General features: G+C 38.2%; 1 protein-coding gene across 2 annotated transcripts in view; it reads left to right on the top strand.

Moving 5' to 3' along the window:
* The window catches only part of pfdn1 (prefoldin subunit 1), a 100,581-nt gene that overhangs the window by 61,504 nt on the left and 19,025 nt on the right, over positions 1-20,052 (top strand). Inside the window, exon 4 of one of the 2 annotated variants that reach the window (XM_066716386.1) lies at positions 19,466-19,522. The exons of the other annotated variant lie outside the window; for it this stretch is intronic. Coding sequence (XP_066572483.1) covers positions 19,466-19,522 — 57 coding nt within the window. The remainder of the gene's footprint in view (positions 1-19,465; positions 19,523-20,052) is intronic. 2 annotated transcript variants of the gene reach the window in all.

The following is a 20,052-nucleotide window of genomic DNA, read 5'->3' as shown; positions in this document are numbered from 1 at the left end:
AAGTATCAAAGTTCCTTTAAAAAACTTTTTGTCTTTTAATTCCAAAAATGATGACTTAATTTTGTTTGTATATCAGCTGCTGGTTGGAAGATGAACAGGAACTACAAGAGAGGGGGGCACCATGTACTCTGAGAGCGCATGTGTATGTACTTTACCACATATAATATACGAATAGACATTGTACCACTATTTAAATATAAGAGTTATAATACAAATACAGATACAAATAATAATACCCAACTTTAACTTTACAATGTTACTCACGATATGCACCTAACTGATCATATGCAAGCAAATCAACAGATCGACAGAAAATCTATAATGGCAGGAAAGCATATCGATTAAATGTAAAACATAACTTACCGTTGTCATGAAGAAAAAGCCAAATCCTTCTCAAAGACCAATTGTATGAGGTGCACTTTGTGGTTGTGAAGCATGCTCCTTCTTTGTGGTGTCAGTATGTTGGAAAGGGTAGAAAATTAGTTTTCCCATATAGCAGTAGATGGCCCAAACGTCAAAGTCTTAACACTTGGCGTTTTCAGCACAGCCTGGGTCGTGCACTTTTCATTCTCATTCTTGAACTGCCAATTTGGATTCAACAGTGTCCATCTTTGTTAAATTAACTAAGGTTTGTAAATCAGCAAGTTGGAGAAACGTTGAGCTGTTTGGGCGCTGCAATTAGTTTTGCATTACTTTAATTGAAATAAGCTGATGGTTTAACTAGTACAGCATCTAGCACACCATAGAAAATCATCTTGATCATAATCATTATCATCTTCACCCCCTGGCTGATCAATAGATCTTGAAAGTGCTTGTTCACAGGTAAAACCGTTTCTTGTAATGGCACAGATATTTCATGACAGTCATTCAGCAGATCATTAAAAACTGCATCACAACATAGTTTCGCAATACCCTTTGAAGCACTATGAATGACATTTAGAGCATTTTTCCCCATCATAGCAGTGGCTTAAAATTGTAGAATGGTTGAGTCCTGCTACTATTATTTCAGTTACAATTGTTTGCAACTGCTTCTGCACCAAAACTGTCAGTTGTAGCTATACTCAAAATTCTTCCCTGATTTCATTATTTGCATTTACAAAACAAACTACAATTGAGATATTTTTGCAACTAGTTGAGTCCTATGTTCCATCAGCTTTTACTGTATACAAGGGCTGCAACAACTAATCGATTAAATCGATTACGTTGATTAAAAATCGTTGGCAACGAATTTCTTCGTCGATTAGTTGGGTCTACCGTGACGCAGCTACAAAAAAGAAAAAAAAAAACTGTAAAGACGGCGCCGGCTGCAGCTACACCCGTGGAAAGCCGTGAAAGTCTTCTGAAGTATGGGAGCACTTTACACTGAACACTCCACAGAAGACGGTTTGCTGCGACATGAGCAGAGCTGAATTCAATGGTGCGGGAGCGAGACAATGATGCATGACCACCTGAAGAGAAAACACTGGAGCCGTGAGGACAGGGAGGAAGAGCTCAGTGGCACTGGATCCAACACGGCATTTATAGTCTGACATCCGAAAAGGTATGCGTCAAGGACATGGCACTTTGTATTATTATTATTATTATTATTATTATTATTATTATTATTATTATTATTATTACTTCACTTTGGATCTGTTAAAACCACACTAAGTACACAGCCTTTCAGTTTCTTGAACTGGTATGTGTCAAACAAGCTACTTATGTTTCTTTACCTCCTCAACTACATTATTATTAGTGTTCATATTATACATTTTATTTATAACACAATCTTATACCCGCGCGCTACACGCAAGTTAAAACAGACACAGTGAAAAGACAAAGTAAGCAAGAAAACAAGCAGGGTAGCCAATAAAGGGGAGCAAGCAATAAAAAAGCCTAAGAGGATTTTAAAACTTGCAACTAACAGAGATCCTTAAAAACTTATTTAAACGGGTAATTTTTAAGACATTTCTTTAAACTAGCATGTGTAGCGGTGCTTCTCAGAGCCTCTGGAAGTACGGTGCACAGCCGCGGTGCAGTGCTGCAGGCTCGGACAATATGATCGAATTAGTGCCGTAAATATTGAATTCAAAATATAAATATATATCGTAAACGAAAAAAACAAATGGAAAACGTTTGAGTTTGCAACGGGGCTGCTGAAGAAATAATTATCTTTTACATAATGTTTACGAAATATGTAAAAAATATCGCACATAAACTACACCTCACCATAAAGACACACGCAGAGTGCATGTTAAACTATTTATTTAAAATACTATTTTACTATTAAAATAATATTTTACTTTTAATGTTTTTTTTTATCTGTGCTTAACCACTTTGTAGAATTCTAGCTACATCAGACAGTCGGTACTTTTCCTGCCCGGCTCCTCCACGATAACTTATCATATATTGTCGGTCTATATTTATTTGGTCTGTTGTAAAGTTATTCATGGTTAGACACGCAGATGATGAGCTTTTCCACCAATCCATGTCTTCCTCTCGTGCTTCATTGTCCGATGTCATTTTTAACATACATGAAATCAGATCGAATTGCACTCGTATCAGTCAGTGTGCGAGGTGGTAACGGGAATATCAACACACTTGTGTTTTTTTCTTTTCACGCAAGTTGTGATCATATTGTTATGAATGCCTAAATGCCAAATAACGTTATGTGGGTAACTGTTCTGTGTTGAAAATAGTCTATGGGCTAGCCAATTAGAAGGCTTGTTCTGCCCGGGAACAGTGGGGTATGACCTGTCGCAAAAGAGTGTGCCCCGGTTGTAAAAGAGAGTTGGTGGCTTGGAAGCTCATGGCATGGACGTCTAGCGTTCTGTGCTGGAGCTAAGCGCCAAATTACAAACACTTATCTTCACTGCTTACTTCGGTGAGTGTTCTGTTCTGTATACTTCTGCAACATACAAATAAATGTGCTTGAGTTATATGGCAATCCTTGTCGTGTCATTATATAGACCCACGCTGAACGAAAGAAAGATGCGACAGTATGCATCATCCAGTGTGCATGTACATTTAAATATTGTGCTACTATGCATACTCGTATCATCTCTCATTTCAGGAAAAAAAAATCTACCTCCACAGTCCAGTATTGGACTGCCGTGGAAGCTATTTGATGTAGAAAAGCCTGTGAACACTGAATTTAATGTTTACTTTATTTTTCATTATTTATCAAAAGCGTTTAGCACCAGATCAATGTGAAAACACCTGTTAATATATACACTATATACAATAAAGCCCTTTATTTTGTGCACATATGTTTTCGATTGGTTTTATAGCTGCCATCTCAATTTGTTTTAAAGAGAGCATTACGCAAGATGAGGAAAAGTTCAAAATTTTAAAGGTAGGGTATGTAATCTTTTCCAGAAACATTTTTGTTATACTGGTTGAAAGTCTCTTCACATCCTGATAGAAATCAATAATTTAAGTGGTCTAAATTTAAATTAAAAAAAAAAAATATATATATATATATATATATATATATATATATATATATATATATATATATATATATATATCTTCTGTGGAAAGGACAAGACTCAAAAAGGATCGACCAATCGTTGCATTCGGTCCGAATGTAATGATAGGATGTCCTTCCTGTCTGTCAGTCTATATTTGCATACCGCCGCGCAACTTGTTCGCACAGAGAATCACACGTCATCAGCGCGGGAACCTTGACGCTGTGCAGAGCGAGTGCGAGAATGTAAGGCGAGCCGTAGCTACTATTTTTAAAAACACAATAACCATAAATAAGATGTTTACGTTCGTTATTATTGTAATGTCTAACTTAAGAATGAGACATGTGGTAATCTGAAACTGTTGCGATCGATTCCACCCACACGTCTCTGCTCTGTGTGACAGATTCATCGATTATCAAAATAGTTGTTTGTTGCAGCCCTACTGTATACCACGATTCCTTGATTTCTCATGCTATCTCTTCCTCCACAGTTTCACACATCATTTCAATTATTTCATTATGTGTATTGTGCGAGGTGCACTTAGCAATGTCTGGTATGGTTTGGTACAATTTTGCCAGTTCTGGATCTTTTCTTAAAATGTATTCAAATAACCCCAGGAAAACTCCTCTAGAATTGTTTGCAATTTCAACAGATTTGTCACTACCCCTGAATGGAAGTTTGTGTATTGCAAGGAATTCAATAATTTCAATAATTGCAGCCATATAGTACCGGTTCCTCTCAAGCTGACCGGTATTCATAAGGGGGTATACAGACTTTCCCAGAGTGCCTCATACTTTCCTTTCATTCCAAGCAGCTATACATTGTAGATGTCCCTTACTTAATGCATGTTTATTTAAACATTTGTTGGATTCAATTGTGTGCTTCCAATCACAATATCCGTTAACAGTAAATGCAAGATCGGCATTTCCTGTTAAAGATCCAAATGATCTGCACGGAAAACAAGAAACTGGAGTCTTAATGGAGTACTCTAACCATTCCCTATTGTGATACTAAGCAAGGTTGAATTATCTTTTTGTATCTCCAAAACAGCGAGTTGGAAACCTCTTAAGGCCTGGTTGAGCAAGGTTTTCCATACCTAAATCATCTGGGGCTGTTGCTGCTCCAGGGGCCTGCAAGTTGTTTGACCTGGCTGTTGGATTGTCATCCGACTTGTTTTTATTTATCCACTTTCTTGTATTCATAACTCTAGATGATACGAGTGCTACTCAAAATATTTACCATGTTTCACTTCACATATAAGACCCGTCACCTGCTAGACTATTTCCAGTATGCGTCAGTGTGTAGTATGTAATACGCGGTGTTGGTGTCGTTATTGATAACACGTAATATATTTTTCGTTATTCGTTTCTTGAGAAAAAGGTACTAATATTAATATTACATATTAGTTCATTTAAAATCTAGCGAGTTATATTACTCGTTATATTACCCGTGTTTTTAAATAATAATCTGTAACTTAAATCAATGTTACCTTAGTTCATGGTTCAGAAGTGTAGAAAACTGCGATTGAATCTGGCTGGACGATATTATCTTACTGCGACAAGTTTTATTAATCGGCAAAGTCATTACAAATGCTCAGCAATAATAGAAAACAAAGTAATCTGACAGTAGTCTGCTCTAAACAAGGGTAACAATTAAAACAGTAAATACAGTGGAAGTGGAAGCTCACTGCACAAATTCACGGAATGATTGGTTGTGTTAAAAATGGATTGACAAGAATTTTCTGAAAAGTGATTGACAGTTACTCCAACGACCAATGCCAGCATTTCAAATCGTGTGTGGCCGCGGCTTGCCCGGAGAAGGAGTGGGTTTCATAATAATGCCAACAATTCAGCTCTCTGTGTGACGACAGCAGCACATACACAAGCACCCCTGTGCATAAGGCATGGGGCTATTTTCTCAACACTGGGAAGCTATTTTTTTAAATTACGACAGTCCAAGTGGCATTACATGCTGTGCAGACTGTTTTTGTGTTTTTGATATGGTGCACATGAGTAAATAAGTCTTGTTGAATTTACTGCTACCTCCTTCCTATTTAAACACATAATTTAAATGAATGTAGGGAGAAACCTCTCCTTTATTTATTTTTTAACAAAGTAATATTACTTGAATTAAAACTCTAATGCATTATATTAACTCGTTATTAAGACAAGTAATATTATTACAGTAGCGCATTACGTTACTAATGTGTTACCCCCAACTCTGGTAACATGTATGTGAGGATTCAGAACGATCTGGTAACTGAGGTGTGGACACTTTGGACTTTGTTTGTAAATAACATACAATAAATATAAATGACTAAAAAACACTAAATGTTCAGTAAATTATTTAGCATATTAATTGTGTATCAAAGCAAAGAATAATCAGACTAGGTGAGCACCAGCTTCACTTTGGATGGGCACTGCCCCCCGGTGACCCCTGTGGCGCCGTCCCTGAAGATGAACCAAGATAAGTGGGGGCCAAATTTTGAGCCTGGCTGTCATCTAATATTGGAAATCAATACTTCTGACAGAAACTACAGGAAATTTTGAAAAGGCTGGTTTTGCTTCCCAATTAATCTGGGAACAATTATACAATTCAACAATTATAGCTACACTACGAAAGCCTTTCTCAAGATAAGTGCCTTATGCTGCTGCCTTAATCAAATTCCACTTCTGAGAAAACACCCCGTGCTCCTTGTCTCCATCTGTTTATGGTGTTTTCTGTGGCAGGGCACTAGAATTTCCTCATATGTTCCTTACTCAGGTGAAAGTTTCAAAAGCTCTAAGCCATTTCCTGGGATCTGTGTCAGTGTAAGGAAGGGTAGTGTAACATTTTTCAATATCAGTGACATGCCCCACTGCCAATGTACTGGGCCGCAGGTTTGACAGACCATATCAGACCCTGTGATTAAACACTGCCAGAAACAGACCATCCACAGCTTTGCATTAAGGTTTTGATGTTGCTAACAATACCAGAATAGCGGTCTGCTGTGCTCTGGATTGATGCAGTTCAAAGAAAAATAAACCAAACATTGGGTGTTTGAGGTACATTTAAAGGTACATTTAACATGAGCCTTATTTGGAGCAAAATAACTGTTAAACTTTTTCATAAGTTCAAGACCTGGGTGTGATCACTTTAATGCATGAAAGGCTATATTACATAGAGCTGTTGTATATGCTAATTTTAAAGTAGTATCCTGTTTTCAGTGTAATTAAAATATGCAAATCCCAGGAAGGAGACAACAAATTATCTTCAAACGTTTATGAAACTACAGGTATGTTTGTGATATGTAGCCTGTCATCACTGTGCATCAGTAAAGTACTGTATGTGCTGTTCCTTACAAGGTGGTCTGGCATTGCAATTGATCTTGTTAGGACTTGCAAATGAAGTCACTATATCCCTTTAATCATATATCACACAATGAAATCACATCTGCCTGGAATGATTAATGCTTGGGTAACTCTTAAATCCATCTGAACATAACAGCAATGGAATTTGAACTTTGCATGTGGGTCTGTTTATGGTCTCCCAGATGTTTACATCTCTATCAAACAGATGTCTTATTTTAGTTTTTATTATGGGTTTAGGTTTCTGTTTTTTTCCTTAGGTGTGTCACAAACAATCAGCATTCTCTATGGTTACTTGTTGCCACATTGCACAACCCCTGCCTGTGTGACAGCCATAACCAAAAAAAAAAAAACACATTATCAGCAACTTTTTATTATTATTATGCTTGGAATGTAAGTGTGCCACCTCTCCTTTATGAGTAATCAGATTAATTAGCCCTTAATTATGTACCTTTTATTTAGTGTTAGTATTAAAGGTCTGCAATCTACAAATTACAATCTGCAGGGTTACGTTTTATAGTGAACTGTTCTTTCAGGTGGGCCATGTAGAAAGTGCAGTGGAATGGACTAGTGAACCCAACAAATCTACACATTTTATTGTAATTTCAAATTACATTAAAAACATACCCAGAGGTACATCTTCATACATACATTTTGTTTACAAGTAGAACAACCTTACTGATTTTGAGAAAATATTGAATTTACTAATTCATAATGTCGTAACATTTTATTCCCTTGGACTCGTGTAATCTTGGAATCTTCCCCCTATATACAAAAAGCACAGTAGATGGCAACAGAAGGGCCCGCACATTGTGTACAAGAGCACAGAAAAGCATAATAACCATGACCTGTAAAGTCTACCATAAATAATCACATGAAGAGAGTCTTTTTTTTTTTTTACAGTGAGTAATTAAAAATGTTGAATGCGGAGATCATTTTCAAAAGGCTCATCAATGCTTGTCTGATGTTATATTATAAGGTAAACCCAGAAACACGTTACACTGCTCACATTTTCTATGGCTTTATGAAACAGGGGAGGTGGAGGAGATGTAAGCTCAGTAGTGTGTAATTGGAATAAAATAATATAATTTCCGATAAAGCAACAGATTTGACCTTTAATCAAAAAGTTAACAATCTAAAGTGAATGAGAGAGTACAACAAAAGTGGTCAGCATACACAACAGGGTAACACGTTATAAACTGCATAGCTTGATTGCATTCTAAATGCATTTTTGGGGTATTTCTTTAAATGTACAGCAGAGAGAAAATTAAAATATGGACATGCTTTTAAGTACTTTGTTTTCTGTCTCATGTTGCAAAATAACATCTATACTTTCAAACACGTTTCTTCCAAAGTTAACCACCGCAAGGACTGGATCAAAAACTTAAACGCTGCATTGATGCAGACAGCGAGGTGAGGGCCTAACACACAGGCTTCGAAGAGACAGTACTGCAGCCGGTGGGGTCTTGGGAAAACAGATTATAGCGTTGCATTCCAATGTGCCTTCATCATTGCAATGAGATGCTCCGGTGAACTAAATTTAAGCCCCCCCGTTGAGCGGCTTATATGATGGGGCAGAAGAGCTTTGCATTTTTACAGGGGAGGAGGGGAGGACACTTTCGTGAGATAGCTAAGGGAGCCGCAGCAAAATAACTGGGTGCCTTTGCTGCTACAGCATGGCATAGTGTACATTCTTCTGCCCGTATTTAGAACAATTTTTCAGGCTGGCGCTGAAAGAACACATGACTTCATGACCGAGGATCCTGCTATTCTCATGTCTGGGGCTGTTTTGCTACTCTGGCAGGGGCACAAATATTTCAGATCAATCTTATCTTTAAAAAAAGAGTCCAGCTCAATTGATTCAATATTTGATGCAAATTGTTACTGATTATTTGCTAATTTAAATCTTGTTTTGGTGCCTTCTTTTATTACCTTACCTATATTACCTATATATATAAATTGTATGTATGCGTTTGTATGTGTATGTACATACTTATATATATATATATATATATATATATATATATATATATATATACAATTAGTTATTGTTTACAAACAGACTATTAATACCTGCAAGCAGTTGTGGTGTCAGAGCCTGTCAGCTTTGATACGAAACTCCCTACAAGGACTTAAGTGGAGCTGCTCTCTGTCTGAAACATACCAGCTGCTCCCTGACTATGGAGTTCCTCTGTCAATCAGCATGTCTGACTTCATTGCTCCTGTACAGACCTGGAAAATGCAGCTCCTGCCCAAATTATGAAAGTAAAATTGGTACCGCGTATCAATATACCACATTGTTCTGTTGCTAAGTGACTTGGCTGCATCATTGGGCTTGGTTCAAGTGCAGCCTTACTTTGAAGAGCTGAACTAATGAGGCTAGCCTGTTGTTCTGCATTATAACCCTGTCCAATCTGTAACAATATTGTTTCTCATGTTCGCATATTGCTATCTCCTGTAGATTTATTGTAATGAGAGACTACCTACTCTGTCAAAACTATCCCTACTGTCCACTCTATTCAAGTGCACAGATTTACTTTTTCTCAAGATGAATAGTATGAAAATATTATTGCATACTTTACTACTATTACATGCTATACTATAAACGGAATCCTGTTTGTTGTGCTGGGAAAAAATAAAGCTATTTAGGGATAGCCAGCTTATGAAGTGTTAGCTACACTTTCTTATTTTTCTGCATTTCTTTTGTGTGCAGCGTATATTGTAATTTAACACAGGCCACTAATTTGTCTTTGAAAGCCTTTAATTTAAATGAAAACCTAATATGCTAGTTAATTAGCTTCAACAACAGAGTCCATGACCACTTTCTGTCGATTACTCAAGATACATATGTTCAGACTGCAACTTATTCTCCTGACCTCTTCAGCACTCATGTACTTTTGCACTTTAGGCTATATAAATATTCTTCATTATACTGCTGCTTACTTATACATGGATAGATCTCTCCTATGCTCCCTCTCTTTAGCTCTTATCTAGGACTTCACTGCATCATGTCTGCACTGCTTTTGTATTAATGCTTAATTTTAATTGTATTCCTGCACTTTTGTAATGCTTGATTAACCCATTATTCACCTTGGATAAGGATGTTTCCAATAAATATTATTAATAATAATAATCATCATATTAAATCATTTAATAGTAATTTCTGCCATCTAAAATAACCATTAAAATATAGCTTGCATACTTCTAGGTAAAGATTTATGTGTTCAGGAAAGGAAAGTAAACTCCGTAAACTTTTTAGTACAATCAGTGAGCAATTTATACTTTGAACAACAACCATAACAGTGCAGAATATCTAATTTCCTCAACATCTTTCACTTAGTCAGTCATATTAATTATGTCCCTGTCAACAGCTCTTTGTGGCCTACAGGCAAGGAATATATTTTGGTTAGTTGTGTCAGTCTAAGTATCAGCATCAATAGGCTTCCTAAGTGTTCAAAGCAAATTACTGACAGATCAACAAATAGCCTGTTTGTCCTGTTTCTTCCCACATAGTTTCTTCTGAAGGTGGAAATGATATTACTGTTTTTATGATATTGTCATAAGAGTTCAAATTGGCAAAGTTAAATAATGCACATCTGAAACTGGAAATGATATTACTGTTTTTGTTTTATATTTGACAAGGTATTGCTTTCTTGCTTAACTTGTTTTTGTTAAGTAGGTGTTCTCACACATGCCATGTTTTTGCAGAGATGTATATTGAGCTTAATGTATAAACAAATTTGTACCTAGGTTATTTTTTGTTGTATGCTTTTTTCTTTTTGTGTACCTACAGAAGTGAATGTTTTCATTTCAGATTGGACTAAACATGATAAACAATAATATCTATGAACAATAATTATGATCATTATGGTCCTACATTGTTTAAATAATATTTTTGTAGGTGGTGCAGTCACCTCAGGCTGGAGTGTTGGAACAGCATTTATCTTAAATAAAATAAATAGTAAAAGTAAAATTTCCCACTACACAACTGAAGTGTTGGAGTTGTTTATTATTTATTATTTATTTCTTAGCAGACATATAAGCACAATACAAAATGCAATAATACAGTGTTTGAGTGACTGACACAGGGTCCTATAGGCAGCTTTGATTGAAAGATGTTTCGATGAGGTTCCAATGGAAACAAGTTAAAACCCTTCCCCCATTGGCAGTGCTTCCGAATTTGGAGGTACGCAAAGGACATTTGTATCTCTCCTTAAGGTTATTATTTCTAAGTCTTAAATACTCTTTTGCATGTAACTAACTAAAACTTATTTTATTAATATTACAATTTTAAAATAAATATTAAAAAAGTACAACAGACACTAACATGTTTCGGTCCATCCTTAGATGCTGCTCGGAGGAAAATAATGCCCTCTAAATGTTAAAAAATGTTCAGTTGTTTTAATCCTGTATTCCTACAGATAATTTAATTTGGCTGCTCCATTATGTTGGCCTATGAGCCAACAGATCCGTGAACCTCACAATGTGAAGCACTTGCAATTGGAATTTTGCACAATCCATTTTTCAAAGTCAGCTAAGCCAGTGCCACTGTGATAGGTACAGTAGTGAGGTTTCACTACAACCAAAAATATTGACTTTATTCCTAGTTTCCTCTGTCTCTCCATCCTCAACTTCCCTTTTTCTGCCTCAATCTGAATCAATCTAAAGCTTTCCACTGGCAAATATACAAACTAGGAAGCAAATAAGAAAAATTATAATTTGGGGCTGCAAAAGCACTATAATTCTTGGCTGACCATTTCCGGTCTGTATGCTGAGCAGATCTTTAACAGTGCAGCTGAGCTCTGGGATGCAATGTGAAGTCTGAGCCCTGTCCGACACTGGCTGGGTCATCCGCCTACGGATGAGTCATTGCTGAATAGACAATGTGATATCAGACCAGTCTACAGTTACATTCAGTGCTGTCAGTGCTTTGCACCCGTGCCAGGGTTTGCCTCCGAGATGTGTTACAGTGTCGTTTGCAGCTAGATGTTTATTTATAAATTAAGCAGAGGAGGAGACTGATTTTTAAATTGATGAAGTCAGGATTCTAATTTAGTGGGGGATCCACAGCGCTGGCAAAAACATCAGTTGTTCATCCTGGTGTTTAACAAGCCTCAAGTCAGTCCCAAAACAAATTACACTAGGTATAGCCCCCACCCCCTTAAAGTTTACACTTCCTTTCATACCTTTCAAGAGTCACAGCATCTTTGATGACAGAGCTACACCTTATATTACACTCTCCAGTAAAAGTCCAGACAGCTGAGCTGTGTCATATAGCTAGTTTCCTATGAGGCGGTGTTAAATCATGCTACAGTTGGATGGGCTTGGGACAGACAGTTTCCTCATCTAGTCAACAGTGGTTTACTGCTGCTGGTGTGCTCCGCAGTGTTATCAGTAAGAGCTTACTCAGTGCTCTAGCTCTGCTGTTTCCACTTATTTGTAAAAAGATGCAGATGGCTTGGAAGCGCCTAGGAGAATGTTAATACAGGAAGTGGTGAGCTCAGTTTAAGAATTGACAGTTCAAAATTGGTAGGCTATTTTGAAAAATGAAAATGACTCGTATATCTAGTTAAATATGGTATATCAAAGTAGGTATAGTCCAGTATGCCAAGTACCATAGGCGTAGGTTTAGGGTGGAATTGTGGGGAATGTTGAAAGAACGTTACATTGTCCCCCCCAATGTTGTATGCCCGCCTCCATAGGCGTAGGGGACGCTTCCCCACCAATATTGATAGCTCCCCCCAATTATGAAATGAAACCAACACCCCTCCCAAGTAAATTAAGACTGTAGGATTATTATTTATGTTAATTAATGACCTAGGCCTATATATTGAATGTGTTGATACTACATCCAGTTAGTTACATAAATAGACAATTTGGTCATTTCTTTGGTAACCTTAAGGTAAGGATTACCTTTCCAAATAGCCTTATTTAAAAGTAATGAATTAATCAATCTTGTGTTTTAACTCTTACAGTATTTATTTTCACCAAGTACTTTGTACTTTTATGTGTATGTGCATGTGAATGTACTTACAGTTTATAGTTTAAAGTATTGACACCCTTAATTTGAATGGTGTTATTTGGTGATTTATTTTAACTGCCAGTCTAGAAATTCATGTAACTACTTTCAATCTGGTCCTGGGGACCCGATTTCCTGCTGGTTTTGGGTATTTCAGTTCCTTAATTGAACTAATAAATGCCCTAATCAGAGCTTATTAAGAATTTTAAACCATTGGAGATGTCAAGTTGAATATTAGGCACCCAAATTCTCCATTTAGTAATTTTAAATCTTTAAGTCAAATACAGCAAATTATTTAAATTAAGTTTTTAGTTAATTTATGGTGGATCAAAATCCAGCAGGACACTTGGTCCCCAGGACCAGGATTGGGAACAACTGCTCTAACTGATGGAAATACAGGGTACTTGTAAACTGTTCTGGTTTATTAATTGGATATTTTACTTTCACTCTATTGTGAAACTGTAGAGCAATGTGTGTTACTCATGCAAAAATAAGGGCGTCTGCCAAGAAATAAATAATAACATTACATTCACTCTTTAACAGAACAGCTAATGCAACTGTGTCCCATGTCCTTTTAAGTCATGCAGAGATCATGCAGAAGTAGATTCATTATTTTTATGAGCAAGCATTGAACATTTAAGGTAATTGCTATTTGACATGATTGTGAATTCTAAACTTAACTAAGAAACTGACTCTAAGAAATTGGTATTTCTCATTCAGACTAACATGTAGTTTATCTACAGTAATAGATTTCTCCTGTACATGGATTAAAGAAGGGGTTATTTTTGAGCATATCAAATTCTTGATATAATTCTTTAGAGATTACACCTACATATTTAGTCTTTTGTAATTGCTTATCTTCCTGGGAAAGATATAGGGACGTTCACATGATTCCACATCATTTCTGCAACAAAAATATTTTTAATTTTAATGGTGTTCTGCACCCTGACCGAGTATCTCAGTGTGGTGCACCTACGGACTCAAAAGCTAACACATCAATCAATCAATCAATACATTTTTATTTGTATAGCACCATTCACAGGGTAGCCATAGAGCACTTTACAGACTGGTAAACATACAACAAATGTACAGCAAAATAAAATACATAAATAATAGAATAACGTAAAAATAAAAATAGACCATTAACAGTTTAAGTGATCTAAAATAATGTAAATGAAAAATTTAAATAAACCATTAGGCACGGAGGAGAGAAAAAACTCCTATGGATGGCATGTAGGAGAAAATAAATCTCTGGGGGTCCACGCCTAGGCCTAATGGTTGCCTCCCCTCCAGGCAGTATAGTTATTACAGCAGCAAGGAGATCAGAAAGTTCTTAATCAGTGCTGCTGGCTGTGGTCTTCCCTCTGGAGGAGGCCTCTCACCGGCCTTCAGGAGGAGGGGTTGGACCATCAACAGACGTTGGGTGGCAATGGCTCGTCAGACCTTGGGGTGTGGGTGCCTCGTTAGCCTTCCATAGTGGTATACCTCTGGGGTGGGTTGTGCCTCATTGGGCTTGCCTCATCGGACCATCAGAGGGGGCTGTTGCTGGAAGACAAAGACAATTGTGCTCAGATACTGGTCATGCAATGCAGGACATCTCCAAAAACAGTTGTGCATTGTATGTCCATGGCACACCGGTGGCACTATGTGCTAGAAAAACAGAGACTTAACAGATGAGTCTCAGCTGTGATTTAAAGACTAAGACAGAGGGGGCATCTCTATAACTAAATGCTCTACCACCTGCGGTTTTCTTTTGAATTTTAGGGACCGGCTTCCTAGGATCTCAATGGCCGACCTGGAGTGTATTCGATAAGAAGATCTTTTAAGTAGGGAGGTGGCAATCCCTTTAGTACTTTAAATGCTGATAAGATAACTTTGAAATCTATCCTGTAGCTCATAAGTTATAAGTCGGAGGACTGAAACACGTCATTTAATACTTTTAACAGTATTACATGCCATCCATATGAGTTTTTTTTTTGTTTTCTCCTCCGTGCCTACATGGTTTATTTACTTAAATGTTCACTCATTTTATTCTAGATAATGTAAAATGTTTACAGGTCTATATTTTATTTTATTGTATGTATGCATTTTATTTTGCTGTACGTTTGTTGTATGTTTACCAGTCTGAAAAGCGCTCTGTGGCTACCCTGCGATGGGTGCTATACAAATAAAAATTGATTGATTGATTGATTTCTGCACTGTGGAAGCCTGATTGAAATTTTTCATGAAGATGATTATCAGTTAAATAAGCTTGCCATTGGTTTGCAACTACTTTCTCTAGAATCTTAGAAAGGAAGGGAAGGTTTGAAATAGGTCGGTAGTGTTTAAGTGTGAGTTAGGGTTGGCACTGGATTTTTTAAGAAGTGATTTAATTACAGCTATTTTAAACGATTCAGGAACAGATCCTGAGGATAAAGAGGCATTAATAATATTGTGTATTAGGTGAATAATTAATGGCAAAGATTGTTTTAGTAGTTTAGTGGGTATAGGGTCGCAGGTTGTGGTTTTCATTTTATTAATTAAGGAGACTGATTCCAAGATGAGTCCAAGGTAGGCAGGGACTGTGAAGGACTGCATGCGTCGGCTATAGTATTTGTGTGTGTTTCCAGTTCTATCTGTTTTCTAATGCTGTTAACTTTGCTATTTAAATGATCCATAATGTCAATGCAGGTGAATTGGGGGGGATAGCCTCTGAAGGCTTTACCTGTTGATTAGTAAGTGTCACTTTGTGTTAAAAAGAAAATGCGGTATTCTTATGCATCTCTATTAAATTCGAGTAGTAGGCAGTCCTAGTAGAGGACAGGGCTTGCTTGTATCATATTATATTGTCATTCCATGCCATGTGGAAGACCTCTAATTTTGTTGCTCTCCATTTATGTTCATATCTATGGCATTCTGTTTTAAGTGAGCGAGTGACTCGTTAAACCACGGTGAGCGTTTTGTTGGTTTAATTAGCCTTGTCCTTAATGGGGCTACTTTAAAGCTGTGCTTAGTGTATTGTTGAAATGATTTAATAAGTCATCTACAGATCCTGTTTTGATGAAGCTAACATTAGGCAACAGAGTAGTACATTTATGAATAGCAGTAGGATTTAGGTAACGAGTTTCTATGTTCCCCTCCTGTGTGTCTGTTGCTATTCCAAGCAGCTCAAATGTAGTGAGGCAGTGGTCAGAGATCGTCTGGTTTTGGGGTGATATTATTAGGTTGTGAATCTCTACCCCACAGGTAATAACTAGATCTAGTGTGTGATTGTGACAATGTCTGGGTCCTGACACATGCTGACTGAAGCCTACAGACACCAACAAGGACAATAAACTAACAGTAAGATGAGCCTCTTTAATGTGAATATGTATGTTAAAGTCCCCCAAAATAATGAGTTCATCATGATTTACAGGCAGACTGCAGTGTAGGACTCTGAAGAGTCACATTTTTAAACAACTAGCTATATTATCAGATAACATTAGGGCTCCTCTCCAGCTGGGATGGAGACCGTCTCTTCTGTATAAGCCAGGCCTTTCCCAAAAACAATTCCAAATGTTCACAAAAACTAAATTATTTGTTGCACACCAGTTTGACAACCTGCTGTTCAGAGCGGACAACCTGCTAAAGGCTTCATCCCTGTGTAATCTTGGTAGAGGGCCAGAGACAATTATATTCTGACATTGTTTTTGGCTTTTTTGCAAAGCGATGTAAAGTTTTTTTTAAATCTCGGATTGTATAGGTCTAATATCGTTAGTGCCAGCGTGAATTACCAGAGTAGAAACTTTCATGCTGGGCACACAATCTTTATATTTCTAACTATGGAGTCTCCAATAATGAGCACCTTCTCAGCTGAGGGGTTCGAATCTGTTTCCACTCCGAATGGGAGACTGGTGCACCGGAGCTCTAGCTTTTGATTTCGTGCTTCTAGAGCCCCTTTTTACTGAGACCCAGCGATCCTGCTGTGACTGTGGAGCTGCCGATATGGGCATATCGCTGGCTACAGAGGACCGGGTTTCTACAGTGCTAGTCTAGCCAATATTTGACCTCTTTTATATTTCTAACGGTATTTACCTGCTCCTTCAACATGCGTACTCATTCCACCAACTCCTTATTAACTACACATTTTATGCATGTAAACTTATCGACAAACAGTAAATAGCATCGAGGGTAGCAGTACTCCCCTTTTGTGTGTCGCTGTTGTATTTGTTTAATTTCTCTGAAGTCCACAGTTGAGTCACTCCTTTGTGTGTCACTGTTCGATAGCTCGCTCGGTCATCCAAAACTACATGACTCATTGTATGAATTATCCATGAGTTGTTATATGCCTCCTCAATCAAAATGCAAGTAGCATACGTGTGTGTGTATGTGTGTATATATATATATATATATATATATACACACAGTGGGGGGGAAAAGTATTTGATCCCCTGCTGATTTTGTATGTTTGCCCACTGACAAAGAAATGATCAGTCTATTATTTGAATGGTAGGTGTATTTTAGCAGTGAGAGACAGAATAACAACAAAAAAATCCAGAAAAATGCATTTCAAAAAAGTTATACATTGATTCGCATGTTAATGAGGGAAATAAGTATTTGACCCCTTCGACTTAGTACTTGGTGGCAAAACTCTTGTTGGCAATCACAGAGGTCAGACGTTTCTTGTAGTTGGCCATCAGGTTTGCCCACTCCTCTTTGCAGATCCTCTCCAAGACATTAAGGTTTCGAGGCTGACGTTTGGCAACTCGAACCTTCAGCTCCCTCCACAGATTTTCTATGGGATTAAGGTCTGGAGACTGGTTAGGTCACTCCAGGACCTTAATGTGCTTCTTCTTGAGCCACTCCTTTGTTGCCTTGGCTGTGTGTTTTGGGTCATTGTCATGCTGGAATACCCATCCACGACCCATTTTCAATGCCCTGGCTGAGGGAAGGAGGTTCTCACCCAAGATTTGACGGTACATGGCCCCATCCATCGTCCCTTTGATGCAGTGCAGTTGTCCTGTCCCCTTAGCAGAAAAACACCCCCAAAGCATAATGTTTCCACCTCCATGTTTGACGGTGGGGATGGTGTTCTTGGGGTCATTCCTCCTCCTCCAAACACGGCGAGTTGAGTTGATGCCAAAGAGCTTGATTTTAGTCTCATCTGACCACAACACTTTCACCCAGTTCTCCTCTGAATCATTCAGATGTTCATTGGCAAACTTCAGGCGGGCCTGTACATGTGCTTTCTTGAGCAGGGGGACCTTGTGGGCGCTGCAGGATTTCAGTCCTTCACGGCATATTGTGTTACCAATTGTTTTCTTGGTGACTATGGTCCCAGCTGCCTTGAGATCATTAACAAGATCCTCCCGTGTAGTTCTGGGCTGATTCCTCACTGTTCTCATGATCATTGAAACTCCACGAGGTGAGATCTTGCATGGAGCCCCAGACCGAGGGAGACTGACAGTTATTTTGTGTTTCTTCCATTTGCGAATAATCGCACCGACTGTTGTCACCATCTCACCAAGCTACTTGGCGATGGTCATGTAGCCCATTCCAGCCTTGTGTAGGTCTACAGTCTTGTCCCTGACATCCTTGGACAGCTCTTTGGTCTTGGCCATGGTGGAGAGTTTGGAATCTGATTGATTGATTGCTTCTGTGGACAGGTGTCTTTTATACAGGTAACGAGCTGAGACTAGGAGCACGCCCTTTAAGAGAGTGCTCCTAATCTCAGCTCGTTACCTGTATAAAAGACACCTGGGAGCCAGAAATCTTGCTGATTGATAGGGGCTCAAATATTTCCCTCATTAACATGCAAATCAATTTATAACTTTTTTGAAATGCGTTTTTCTGGATTTCTTTGTTGTTATTCTGTCTCTCACTGTTAAAATACACCTACCATTAAAATTATAGACTGATCATTTCTTTGTCAGTGGGCAAACGTACAAAATCAGCAGGGGACCCAATACTTTTTTTCCCTCACTGTATTATTTATATATATATATATATATATATATATATATGTATATGTGTGTGTGTGTGTGTATATATATATACAGTGAGGGAAAAAAGTATTTGATCCCCTGCTGATTTTGTACGTTTGCCCACTGACAAAAAAATGATCAGTCTACACTCACCTAAAGGATTATTAGGAACACCATACTAATACTGTGTTTGACCCCCTTTCGCCTTCAGAACTGCTGAAAGCATTCTTTAGAAATGTTGGCCCATATTGATAGGATAGCATCTTGCAGTTGATGGAGATTTGTGGGATGCACATCCAGGGCACGAAGCTCCCGTTCCACCACATCCCAAAGATGCTCTATTGGGTTGAGATCTGGTGACTGTGGGGGCCAGTTTAGTACAGTGAACTCATTGTCATGTTCAAGAAACCAATTTGAAATGATTCGACCTTTGTGACATGGTGCATTATCCTGCTGGAAGTAGCCATCAGAGGATGGGTACATGGTGGTCATAAAGGGATGGACATGGTCAGAAACAATGCTCAGGTAGGCAGTGGCATTTAAACGATGCCCAATTGGCACTAAGGGGCCTAAAGTGTGCCAAGAAAACATCCCCCACACCATTACACCACCACCACCAGCCTGCACAGTGGTAACAAGGCATGATGGATCCATGTTCTCATTCTGTTTACGCCAAATTCTGACTCTACCATCTGAATGTCTCAACAGAAATCGAGACTCATCAGACCAGGCAACATTTTTCCAGTCTTCAACTGTCCAAATTTGGTGAGCTTGTGCAAATTGTAGCCTCTTTTTCCTATTTGTAGTGGAGATGAGTGGTACCCGGTGGGGTTTTCTGCTGTTGTAGCCCATCCACCTCAAGGTTGTACGTGTTGTGGCTTCACAAATGCTTTGCTGCATACCTCGGTTGTAACGAGTGGTTATTTCAGTCAAAGTTGCTCTTCTATCAGCTTGAATCAGTCGGCCCATTCTCCTCTGACCTCTAGCATGAACAAGGCATTTTCGCCCACAGGACTGCCGCATACTGGATGTTTTTCCCTTTTCACACCATTCTTTGTAAACCCTAGAAATGGTTGTGCGTGAAAATCCCGGTAACTGAGCAGATTGTGAAATACTCAGACCGGCCCGTCTGGCACCAACATGCCACGCTCAAAATTGCTTAAATCACCTTTCTTTCCCATTCAGACATTCAGTTTGGAGTTCAGGAGATTGTCTTGACCAGGACCACACCCCTAAATGCATTGAAGCAACTGCCATGTGATTGGTTGGTTAGATAATTGCATTAATGAGAAATT

This window comes from Amia ocellicauda, chromosome 11, assembly GCF_036373705.1.
Source record: "Amia ocellicauda isolate fAmiCal2 chromosome 11, fAmiCal2.hap1, whole genome shotgun sequence".
NCBI lineage: Eukaryota > Metazoa > Chordata > Actinopteri > Amiiformes > Amiidae > Amia > Amia ocellicauda.
Note: the sequence above shows the minus strand (reverse complement) of the source record. Positions and strands in the feature narration are given on the sequence as shown.